Source organism: Rissa tridactyla, chromosome 1 (genome assembly GCF_028500815.1).
Source record: "Rissa tridactyla isolate bRisTri1 chromosome 1, bRisTri1.patW.cur.20221130, whole genome shotgun sequence".
In the NCBI taxonomy this organism is placed as follows: domain Eukaryota; kingdom Metazoa; phylum Chordata; class Aves; order Charadriiformes; family Laridae; genus Rissa; species Rissa tridactyla.
In genome coordinates this window covers 68,413,653-68,425,778 of record NC_071466.1, presented here as the reverse complement: position 1 = coordinate 68,425,778, position 12,126 = coordinate 68,413,653, and the positions used below count along the sequence as shown (strand labels likewise).

Below are 12,126 nucleotides of genomic sequence, written 5' to 3'. Positions count from 1 at the left end.
CAGGCTGCTATAAGGTTTCCCTGGAGCCTTGTCTTCTCCAGGCTGAACAACCCCAAGTCTCTCAGCCTGTCCTCACAGGAGAGGTGCTCCAGCCCTCTGATCATCTTTGTGACCCTCCTCTGGACCCGTTCCAACAGGTCCATGTCCTTCCTATGTTGGGGGCCCCGGAGCTGGACTCAGTACTCCAGGTGGGGTCTCACGAGAGTGGAGTAGAGGGGCAGAATCACCTCCCTTGACCTGCTGGCCGTGCTTCTTTTGATACAGCCCAGGATGCAAAACCCCAAACTATTCTCGCTTGAGGGGTCTGGAGGGATGTTTTTATACTGTAAAACGTCTTGTTTCTCAGGTCTTTGTGATTTGCTGCTTTTCCCAATTCAGTTCACTACTTAATGAGGAGTGTACCATTTTTTCTGTCAGTAAAGCAGGTTATAGGATGTTCAGTATTGCATGGTATAGGTACCATACAATGTCAAAGTTTTCCCCTAATAATAAAGCATGCTCAACTGTAAACATCCTACTTGCTGACAAGCTTTTTTGATTGAGCTGATATTCAGCATGATTTGAATGAATCCAAAGTGTAAGTTTTGCACAAGACACACTGTTTTCTAATCTCCTAGTCGGTTTTATCTATGCTCTCCCTCACCTTCTCACTGTTTTCATGCTTAGATCAGAAGGTACATTTTTTAATGGTATAGTGGATGGTGTTTTCAGAGCTCCTCAGGCTCTACCATTTATGCATTAAGGCTTTAGAGAATGGTCTTTGGCCAGCGTTTTGCAGATGGTCAGACAATTATCTTATTCTGGTTTTGGATCTCAGGACAGAGAGTACAATTTAGATGACACTGGACAACAAATTAAACATTCCCTTTCATTTGCCCTCTTCTGTATCAACAAGCATAATACCAATGCAAAGATAAGATTACATCAGCGGTGTTCTTCACCGCTTATTAATGTAGGGTTAAATATTACACTTACTAGCCTTACTCCAATAATGCTTGGTGCAAGAAGACTAAAATCAAGTTTTTGTAGCAGACCTGTAAATATGGAATTTTTCCCAGCTTTCTTGTCCTGGAGATTCTCTACAGTTTCTCCCCCTCAAATCTACCTGTTGCCACTGCAACTGTTGGAGAAAGCTACTTTAACATAAGCTAAAAGAAACACTTTTTCTATTTCTTCTGTTGCATCATTACATTACAGGACCCATCAGCACAGGAAGTTGTGAAAGCCAGAAGCATAAATGTGTTGAAAAGAGATTGCACGCATTTTGGGACAACAGGTTCATTCATGACCATTCAACCTAATGCAACTTCTGGCTCAGGAAGTCTGTACATCACTGATTACCAGAAGTTGAAAGGGTAGCTGGAGGAAGAATCATGGTACGCCTGACAGTAGTTCTCTCAGCATCGAGCTCTGTCCTTTAGCAGAAAATGGATGCAGAATGAGAGGGAGTCTTGAGTCCGATTTGTTACAGCCGTTCTGTGCCCACTTGACGAGACATGCAAGTTTACAAAGAATACTGATAGGGAAGTTATTTTATATATTCAAGTAGGCATTAGGCTCATTTTAAATCATTAATAGTGGTGTGGGTATCACATCTATCGCATATCTAAGATAATGAAGGAATGCTTCAATAGGGAAATGGCACAGAGGGATTGAGGGGCAACACCACAATCTGGAAATGCTCTGGTTCAACACCATTAATCCATGTGCTTCTTCAACCAGTCGATGTATTTGGATACCCTTGTGTAAACCCCATAGCTACCTTTAACAGCACAGCCCTTTCCCCAACTGACAATCCCAGTCAGAAACCAAGTGTTCTTGTACTTTGTAGCGTGAGGTCCACCACTGTCTCCCTTACAGGAGTCTTTAACGCCAGTCAGGTCTCCCGCACAGAACATATTCTCTGTAATATTTAAATCGGTCTCCTTTTCACATTCTTGTGTCTTCACACGTGGCAAATCAACTCTCATCAGAACAGAAGAGGTGGCACCTCCATCTAGTAGGCGTCCCCATCCGCTCACTGTGGAGAACTTGATGGAGGACAGTTCATACACCGCAAACCGTTTTTCAGGCAAACATATTGGCACCACGTAATCGGTGAGATTCACAGGTGTTTCCAGGCTCAGGAGGGCAATATCGTTATTGACTTGTCCATTTGTGTATCCTTCATGAACGATTATCCTGGCAACTCTACTTTCTTGCTCAGTTTTCTCATCATAATTTATTGTGTGTTCACCTGGAAAAGTTATTAATCACAGGTCATGTCAGGCAGCTCCTTGATTCCTCAGAAGTTTGTGGAGATAAGAGGGTTTCTAGTCTGACAGTTCTTAAGGACAATTTCCTTATTTTACCAAAGCCTGCACTTTTTGTCTTTTATTCTGGTTTGTCAGAATGAGAAGTTGGCACCACAACTACAGCTCAATAACATGAGGAGGGGAAGATACATACCCAGTCTCACCAGAAGCTGTTTAGGATGAGTGTAGTCCAAACAGTGAGCTGCAGTGACCACCCACTCTGGGGAAAGCAGGGTCCCGCCGCACTTCTCTTTCTGATCCTGTATTATAAGGGCCTGCCAACATCAAACAAATGTCTTTATGTCTTTACGTCTTACATCAAATGTGCACTTGACCTGAATCTCAGTAGTCAGGTTTTATACTGCTTCTGTGTCTCACTGCATGCAATTGTGTTTGAGAATATTGGAGAATACTGGCATCTGGAGAATTTAGGAGGGGAAGTTGACAGTGACATTTTCCTCATCTTGTGGTATGGGCCTTGCCTATTATGGCCAAGAGCTTATCCCTCCAAGCTGCAGCCAAAATTCTTGCTGGTAGTAAGATTAAGGATGAAGGGGTAGGAGCTAGAGGAGGTTGTATTACGGCTCCACTCCTACGAAAGCAGGCACTCCAGAAGAAGGCTAAGATGCAGGATTGAAACAGGTGGGTCTGCTGGCTATGAGCGAACAGGGAATTTGGTTATCCAGACCTGGCACTTTTTATGGATTTTTAACAGAACAGATTTCAAACAATGAATTTAAGATAGTGGTTTCATAAGGAAAACAAAAAAAAAAGGCAATGGAAGATTTCTGAAGACTCACTTGCCATGGACATTCACCTGGAGGACAGATTAAACCACCTACTATTCTCCCCTGTGCAGTTGTATTTTTTTTGGCCAGCACTGGTATTCTTCCACATGGGTATTTCACTGGAAAAACAAACAAACAAACAAACAAAAACAAACAAAGGGCAACAAGCGTGATTTTATTGCACTGAAGTCACAGCAAAATGTGCAAGGTCTTCAGTGAAGTTCTGTGAGCTGAAAAACTGGTTTCTAGTCAGGGAGCATGGGTTCTCAAAAGTAATTTAAAGCAGCTCAGCAGATAGGTAGTCTTTTTGTTTGGAAACAGCCAGAAATGCTTTTACAAATGGAGTGCAGGCCCATTCGGTATCATTGATGTATATTGACCTACCACAGGAGCTTGCAAACAATATACCTGCTTAAGTTATATGTCAATACAGTAAAGTAGGCTGCAGGCTGGAGAGCAGAATTGACTCCATCGAGCTTTGTAGTCTACATATTTTCAGCAACCCTGCTGACTTTAACTCAGTTGTACTAAGTGCACAGCATCCACGGCATGGTGAGACACAGGCTCAAGTGTGGGACGTGCAGCTTGCTATCCCTTGTTTGGGTGGACCCAAAGATCTCCTAAGAACAGACACTATGTCTTCTGGTGTGGCTCCTGGCAGGCTGAGCCTAGTTTGCTCGGGTCCGGAGCATCCTTGATTCTTCTGGACTGCACACCTCAGTCTAAGGCCCATTTTTAGCCTGAGCAAGCACATGAAGGTTGGCCATAAGAGAATCAAATCTTGATGACTGAACCTGCGACTGAGCTGCAGTGCAAAGGAAGCCTTGGTGTTTTCAGTACAACCTTCAACGAACAGAGTTTTCCTTTCAAGAAGAAGAAGGTCTATCTTTGGGGGTTTTTGTGTGCTGTGTGGCTGTGTTGTAACTGAGCACACCATCCCTTACATCCAGCAGTCACTCTGCCATAACACAGTGAGAACAAGTGCTTTCCCTCTTTTAATTTGGGAGCCAGGGCCCTATGGTCTATGCTGAGATGAATCCGACGTCCCCACGGACCTGTAATAGAGTGAACGTGCTGATTACTTCGCCTGATGCAAAGAGAGCATCAGGCTTTTACAGGAACAAGCAAGGTATGGACTGGCTCTTTGGTGGCAGGTGGTGGAAGGTCAGCATAGACCTAACACAAACCCATATCCTCTAATGCAAGTTTGGGCATTTGAAAGGGACATTGTGAGAGATGACAGAAGGACAGTGAAGGGACTGGCAGTTACACAGTTTTGTCTCCTTGCAACACACGGACAGTGCTAGGGGTATTTTGGTCCCCAAGAAGCAAGCAGTGACAAATACATCTTCCTCTCGCAGGGGAAGACATGCTGAAAAGCCCGTGGGGAATATCGAATTCCTTGTTGTCAACTTTTAACAAAAGCAGCTTCCTCATCACGTGATATTGCAGAATCTGCTAATAAGGGATAAGCACGTTACTAGACATTGTTTCCTAATGAAATTGCTGCTGTTGTGAGCGAGGTTGTCATTATCAGTTCTCTGCATGAGTGCTCCACTGAGGTGTGTGCAGGGGGGCATTGCCCCTCAGAATTACTTCGCGTGCTCCCTGCAGTTCCGTCCATTATTTTCACATCCCCAGGCGTCTCTTTTTCCCCTCTAATAGAATAATTGAAGTAGGCATCTGCAGCAGAGTCAGGTGCCTGCTTGTGTACTGGAAAAATAATTAACTTGTGCTATCCTAGTCCCAGTTGAAATTTACCTTGTTAGATGAGTAAGAGAAATATCTAGCCGTAGTGTCTAGAGGGATACAAAAAGTGTATTGGTTCTACCACGTAGAAAAAAAAAAAAAGGGAAAAAAGAAAAATAACTGATTTTCTCTGGTTTTAATAGGCCTCTTCCTCTCTTGACTCCTGTGCTGAAGTAAATATGGTAATAAAATCTGTTCTTATAAATTCAAATTGGAGATCCAACAGTAAAACAGCGCTGCCCCAAAAATATTTCCCCCAAATATTTTACCTCTGGGACCAGGAAGGGAGGGGTCCAAAAGGCTCCCTGCTTGCTGTGCACGCTTCCCCGACTGCTATTCTGGAGTGTATAACTTCCAAACCTACCGCTCTGGACGCTGCCCTTGCAGAAGAGGTGGGGAGCTGGCAGGTCAGGGTTATACCTCGCACCTCCTGATGGTGAACATGTTGAAAACTTTTCTTCCAGAGCTGGCTTAGACTTAGCGTTGGGCTAGTAGCATCTTACCTTGGGGAATGCAGGACACGCCATCACTCGCTAAAGCGTAATCGTCCGCGCAGAAGCACACTCGTTTTTCAGACAGCTTGTCAGTACAGTACTGTTCACAGCCACCGTTGTCGTAAATGCACTTCAGTTTGTCGGCCATCGCTAAAGTCAGAGAAAGAGTGTTTAGGTTTCCACGTGTGGATTTTGCTGCTTAACATGAATCAACTGCAGCTTGAAATGTTGACAGGGGAGCAAGGCAGCAGAGCAGATTTCTGTGATTTATGTACAGCGACTGCATGAAAAACACCTCCCATTTGGCAAAAGCGAGGCAGAGCTGGATCTCCAGGGATTAGGGAGGAAAAGTCTATGCCTAAGAAACATACACCTAAAATTAAATCAGTCTGCGTTTACACAATATCTGAGCTGTCTGGAGGTGTTGCAATTGTGTGGTGACCATCCTGATGTATGACTGAAAAATTATAACTATTTTGTATTTTGTCATTTGGCAGAAGGATGCTCTGGGATGACCGCTGAGACTGCCCCGTTAGAATTAATGAGTGCCTTGTCCTCGTTTGGGCTCAGCGTGTTCTGCGGGTGTAAGCGTAACAGTCGGTGTGCAGTGCCCGCTGAAATCAATGGAAAGACTTCATTAACCACTGGATCTGTCCCCTCGGGCTTTTTATGATGCATACGCAGCATAGTTCTTATCCACATACTGCACTGAGCTTCTAAGGCAAAGTAACTTCAGCACTTGGGTAAGAAAAAAAAATCCTCCTTTTCTCTCAGACGGTGCACAAAAGGCAGTTGGTGTTTTTTTCCAAAGTCATCACAGGGTAATAATTATCTTTCTGCCTTGCAGAGCCTGTCTGCCAGCTGGTTGGATCCATCACGCAACACCGCAGGCAGTGTGGACAGTAGCTGTCACGGCTAGAATGATGCAGAATGATAACGATTGCTACCATTTATCTCAATGCCTTGCATTTGAGTTAATAATGGCGTTTTTATTTTGCTAAGCTGTGCCAGAGCTGACCTTTTTCACAGCTTTTGCCCTCATATTCGGCAGGACAGCGGCAAACGTAATCCTGAAACTGGTCATCACAACTCCCGCCGTTCTGACAGGGGTTGGAGTCACACTGGTTCGGGTCTGTGGAAACATTCGGTGTCAGTCTGGCTCACGTGAAGAGCTGCAGCAGCGGGAGCATTTTCACAGCTGCTGCAACATCCCGAACGATCGTACCGGAATAGATGTGCCAGAACTCTTTCTGGAAGAAAAAGATGTGAGATTTTAATTAAAGAAAAATTAACTTAGGTTAAGTCCTACAGTCCTTGTAGCACAGGATGGGTTACAGACAGCCACAGTGATGCCCTTTTTGCCTTTATAATTTATGACAGTTGATATCCATAAAATATTCTACATTATTTTCTACATTATTTTTATATACCGATAGAGAAGGGCACTGTGTAATACACACGCATAGGTTATTCATCAACAATCTCTGTATAGTTGAGGTGGGATTGACTGAAACAGACGTTGCGCAATACAATAATTTAATTTATTGTCAGGCTAGGAATTACTGGCGGGGGCTGGGAAGACAACTTAGAGAGCATTCACTTTCCCAGCATCGCCCAGACTGGTCCTGCCTGGGGCGGCCCATACAGAATGCCCTCCTGCAACTCACTGCTGCTGCCTGTCCCCCTACAGGTATAAGAGAAAGATACAAACAGCAGGGCACAAAGTGTTTTTTTTTGCTCTCGCAGTTTAAAGCATCAAAGCCCACCCTTGAGCAGGGGGAGTCCATCTGACAGTGAGCGCTCACCCAGCCCCGCGTTACTTACTGTCCTTTCATCATCGCGGTAAATCTCTCGTGCTTCCTCAAAGGAACACTTTTCCTCCATGCATTCTCGCTCTAGTGACCCCAGCTTTATCTCTTCGAAGAAGCTGTTGGCTCGTCTTTTCCTTTGCAAAACGCTGCTTGCCTCCTCCTGCTTTAGAAAGACTGAAAAACAGTGGCATGTTCTGTCTGTCGCACAGCTGCGCTCTCCACACAGAGAGGACAGGGGCACAATTTCCCCTGAAAGCTTTTCTGCTTCCTGGGCTTTTTCTGAGACACTTCAGAAAAGAAATGTGAAAGAGCCTCCTTCCTCTGGCCTGCCTCCCAGGTAAAGTGGCAGCACGTGATTACAGAGCCCAGTGCGTAAGAGAAGACGGCATGTTACAGCCGTGCCTGTACGTCAGCCACTCCTAAGGTACCATCGCATGTCATACAGTAGGTCTCAACATGCACAGCAGAGTTTCTTTCACTTCTAGCAGGTGAAAAGCATGTGTTGCTTTATCTAGCACTGGTGTACGTGGTGACACCTGATTTTCTTGTACTGGCTACAGTAAGTTATTCGGTGATAGGTGGACCACAGTCACCCCTTCACCTACAGTCACACCTTATCTCACACCCCTTCACTCTTTGGGCCTGCAGAAAGGACTTACCCCACCACTAGTAGACCACAATTTAAAAACCATTGCTTTAATATATTTCTCTTTAGTTTTCTTCCGTAAAAAAGGCTATGGTAAGGTACATGGGAAGGCTGGAAGATGCTGTTTGCATTTCCTAGTGGAGCCTGAGGGTGGCTCCTCCTAGCTGCTGCCAGCACCACAGGCCACAGCCATGGAGGGCTTCTCCCTGGGCACCTCTGCTTTGGAAAGACACTGGGTACACAGGTTCAGTAGCAGACGTGCTCAGAGCAGTGAGCAGTGCTCACATCGTAGAGTTACACCAACTTCCAGCTGGCAGAAGTGTGTGCTGAAAGAGGCGATGCCATTGTCACCACCCTGACTGGCTCCTCTGCTTCAGGGTACACGCACATCACAGAACTGTGCCCTCCTGCTATAGTCCAGGATAATGGACAAAGAGGTCCCAGTGCTGTGGTGTGCTTTCACTCTATGTACTACACAGAACAAGTCTTCAAATGATTAATTTTGCATTTTATTTTTTTTTCCTCCATGTCAGTAGGGGATTCTGGAGCTTCATGACAACAGTTTACATTTCAGTGCTTTTACCTATTTCACATGGGATTGTGGGTGGATTTGGGAATTAAGGCTGATGTATATCGCTTGCCTTTCTGCCAGGTCGTTCTCCACTACGTGACCCCTGAGAGAGCGGGAGTTACCTCCTACCTGCTGGAAGGGCCCCAACGTGGTCACCGAATGATGAGACTCATGTGTGTCCTCACCCACATGCACACAAACAGGAATCCTGAGAGGGTTTATTCCAGTCTGGTGAGGTGCCTCTCAACTTTTGTGTTTAGTTGGAACGTTTGCTGAGTTACATGCAAATTGGTAATTTTTCCCTGTATTTCAAAGTTACTTGAAGGAATAAAACACTGTGTGGCGTGCATTGAATTTACCCCAGGGTGCTTCATAAATATTTGCCCATTGTAGGAATTTCAGCTGGGTCTTTCTGCTGTCATTTCAAAGTCAAGCTGTATGCATTTAATGTGGCTTTCTTTAAAGGCTTTTAATTAACCTTACACTGCACATACATGACACATGTATTTGTGCACAAGCACAGCCTCTGACAGAGAAGCGTGCCTGGGCGTGTGGCTGGGGACATCCTCCCACTTTTATTTCGGTGTTCTCCACTTATTTACATTGGAACGCTTTCGACTTCGCTACCTATTTTTCCAGCTTTGTACACGACAATGCAGGAGACCCCAGTCAATGCCTAACTGGGAATCTGAAAGCACTGGGGTTGCTTTATTAATTTGGGAGCTGATTTTCAGACACGTACTGGAGTCACCAAAGAGCTACCACCTCACTGCCTTCTACTGCTGCCGGAACAGGGTGGATCCTCACCTCTTTAATTTCTCATCAGCTGCATGAAAGACTATTGAGTCTTTGCTTTGAAAAATACCACGCTTCAATATGAAATAACAATAAATCCAGGTTCCTTTTTTTTCATGTAGTGGGCAGGCAGCTGATGGTGTGCCTGCTCTCTGTGCAGCACGATAATAGATCCATTTAGCAGTTGAGAGGTGCTTTTTCTTGGTTGTCAAAATAAGCCTGTGGATGCCATCACTGAAAGCAAACAAGAGCCTTACAATAACTCACAGGCACAACCAGAGGCAGGGCAAACATGCAACAGTGCTCAAAACTTGCAAAGAGAATTACAGCTGAGTAACAGGAGAGAGGTCCATTGCCAGGAAACATAATTACAGCCTTATCCTACGACCTACCTGCGTCCAGAGAAAGAGGAATCAGTAGCAGAAAGCAGAGGAACAAAGCCACGCACTGCCTGGAAACCATGATGAACCCTGCGAGCCAGCGTCCCGGTGGCGTATTGACATTTCAGCAGGGACTGTTTGGCCAAAGAGCTCGGCTCCAAATGCTTGGAGCCAGAGGAGGGGCCGGCGAGTCATGGAAACAGAGAAAGATCCATGGCAGCCCGGCGAGCGGAGCAGAAGGGCACACGCAAATCCTGCAATGTGCCCTTTTCACCCAAGCAGGGAGCTTGGGTTTGAAGCGCGCTCTCCTGATCTGTGCAAAGGCTGCACTGATTACAGAGGCTGCTACCCTGGGCCTTCATTTTCCATCTAACACGCCTTTTTCATGGGAAACATAAATGCCGGGAGCCTGCACCCATACGACTGGCACTAACTAACATAGCTGCGAGCGCAGAGAGCAGCGACGTGATATTCATCTCGAATCAGCAGTCGAGATACGGCCTTTCAGTGCTGTGGAGTATGGTCGAACTGCTGACATCTGTCTTCTCCCATTTCTCCGTCACCAGCTGGAACTCTGCACTTCTGAATTTGCTTGGAGACACTAATTAACCAGCAAGAAACACCCTGCACTGTTTTCCTCTGCCTTTTATTGCAAGAACCATGTGGCCTGCACAAATTGTACCAGCTGGAAGAGGCGCTGAGCTGGTCCACGTTATATTTCATTAGCGACAACAGAGGTTTGAGGGGCTAATCTGCAGACAACGTTTTATCTGGAACACAAGCAGCCCTCTGATTTAACGGAAATCAATTAATGGCAACAGACTAGAGAGCCGACAACATTCTTGGGGAAATATTTGCTTAAGATAGCAGCGAGGTAAAGAGCATGTTTGCCTATGAGCAATGAAGAGTTGCCTGAGGGCTGGAGTATTTTCCAGGCCGTTCTCCCCTTCCTGCCTGGAAAGGAAGGAGGGTCAGCTCTGCATCTGGACGCTACTGCAAAGAAGAGCAACAGCTGGATTTTTGCTTTGCTGCCAAGGCTCAGCGCAGCTCCCTGCAGAGGTCGTTCTTCGTATGCGGTACTGTTATTTAGTGGCGGTGCACAAAACTGGATGTCCTGCTTTGAAACCGTGCTTTCCCAAGAGGGAACATCCAGGCACTTCTCTGGATCACAGCCTGGCTCATTCCCAGCAGCCCGGTTCCTGGGACGGTCAGGGCCGGGTGGCAGGTCCTGTCCCTGGGCAGAGGAAGGAAGCCAGTTGCTGGAATACAAACAGCTACAACAGCCCCACGCTGTCCCCATCTCTGCTTTTTGGGAAACCTCTCCACCCCTCAGAGCCTACCAACCTGATCTTCATTCCTTGTTCGCTTGCCTGAGTCGAAAATAGCAAGGGCACGTTCAACTTCACAAGACCAAAGCTAAGCTTGTTGGAGCTGCTTGAAAATGTCTCTCATTCTCTCATCTTCGTGGGGAAAGAGCTATTGTCTATTTGGATGAGTGACACAGATGGGAGCACAAGGCTCTGCCTCCCACACCTGAGGCCAGCTGGGGTCTGCACCTATCGCCCCCCCCGCCCCGCTTCCTTAGGCCGGGTATCTCCCTGCCAGCGAGGGTTGGGTGGCCACCACTCCACAGCAGCATCACAGCACCCCGGCACCATGGCACCCCTTGGCTTTCTCATCTCGTTTGCAGATCCTGTACGCCCTTGAGGACTGATGCGGTATTTTCCTTCTTTCTTTCTTTCTTTCTTTCTTTCTTTCTTTCTTTCTTTCTTTCTTTCTTTCTTTCTTTCTTTCTTTCTTTCTTTCTTTCTTCCTTCCTTCCTTCCTCTGTTAGCATTCCTTAAGCATGAAAGATTTTGCTTTTGTTGCGTGGGAATACAGGCAGACACTCAGTTATTATTTTTAGAGCCCAGGGAGACGCCCAAGTGGTGGGAACAACAGTCAGTTCATACGGGGACAGTCCTTCTTCCAAGAAAAATTCATGCCAGTAGGTTTCACCAGAGATAACAGGGATGATCATGCCCATGAGGAGGGTCAGTGGGGATTCATGAGTCCCAGGACTTCACTACAGCTCTTTGCTCATAAACGTCATATTCACAGATCTTGTCTCAAAGCTTTTTCCTACTAACTTCAGCCAGGACAGTTGCTCAGTTCAAGAGCTGTTTTTAAAGAACTCCCCTTCATTATTGCCTTCGACCCCAGCCAGAGGAGCAAACGCCGGTTCATTAGCTTTTCTTCCCCAGAAGATCCCTAAGTCTTACTTCGTTTTTCTTCTTGTGTGGTCTTGCTGCAGTTCATGAGAACTGCCCTGGTATTCTGCTCTATAAACCTCCTTGCCAGTGCAGGCTTCAGCCTCGGCTTATGTTTGCTGAGCAATTCCAAGAGAAATAATCCGTTGTTCAATCAAAAGTAAATATATATAAATGCAAACACACACCCCTGCTGCTCATGGGTGCTACTAGAATCAGTCTGGGGACAGCTGTTCAGAAAATATGATTTAGGGTGTTTTTTAGTGTATGCTTTAGATGTGCCAAAGTTGCTTTATTTAAAAAAAAAAGTTAAAAAACTAAACATGAAAAATGTTAACAATGTGAAATA

General features: G+C 45.8%; 1 protein-coding gene across 1 annotated transcript; it reads right to left on the bottom strand.

Moving 5' to 3' along the window:
* Nucleotides 1-848: 848 nt before the first annotated feature.
* Nucleotides 849-10,267, bottom strand: F7 (coagulation factor VII). Its single transcript, XM_054188117.1, has 8 exons — nucleotides 9,541-10,267; nucleotides 7,150-7,310; nucleotides 6,551-6,575; nucleotides 6,344-6,457; nucleotides 5,335-5,475; nucleotides 3,095-3,201; nucleotides 2,449-2,569; nucleotides 849-2,236 (listed from the first exon to the last, which is right to left on the bottom strand). Exons 1-8 carry the CDS (start codon nucleotides 9,608-9,610, stop codon nucleotides 1,698-1,700), a joined length of 1,278 nt encoding a protein of 425 aa, XP_054044092.1. The 5' UTR covers nucleotides 9,611-10,267; the 3' UTR covers nucleotides 849-1,697.
* Between the last annotated feature and the right edge of the window lie 1,859 nt (nucleotides 10,268-12,126).

Bases quoted from the DNA above. Each gene is read 5' to 3' on its own strand.
- F7 (XM_054188117.1), bottom strand. From the start codon at position 9,610: ATGGTTTCCAGGCAGTGCGTGGCTTTGTTCCTCTGCTTTCTGCTACTG. The intron at 6,576-7,149 runs GTAAGTAACGCG...TTTTTCTTCCAG, and splicing joins ACCGCGATGATGAAAGGACA to AAAGAGTTCTGGCACATCTA. The intron at 6,458-6,550 runs GTACGATCGTTC...ATGTTTCCACAG, and splicing joins GTTCTGGCACATCTATTCCG to ACCCGAACCAGTGTGACTCC.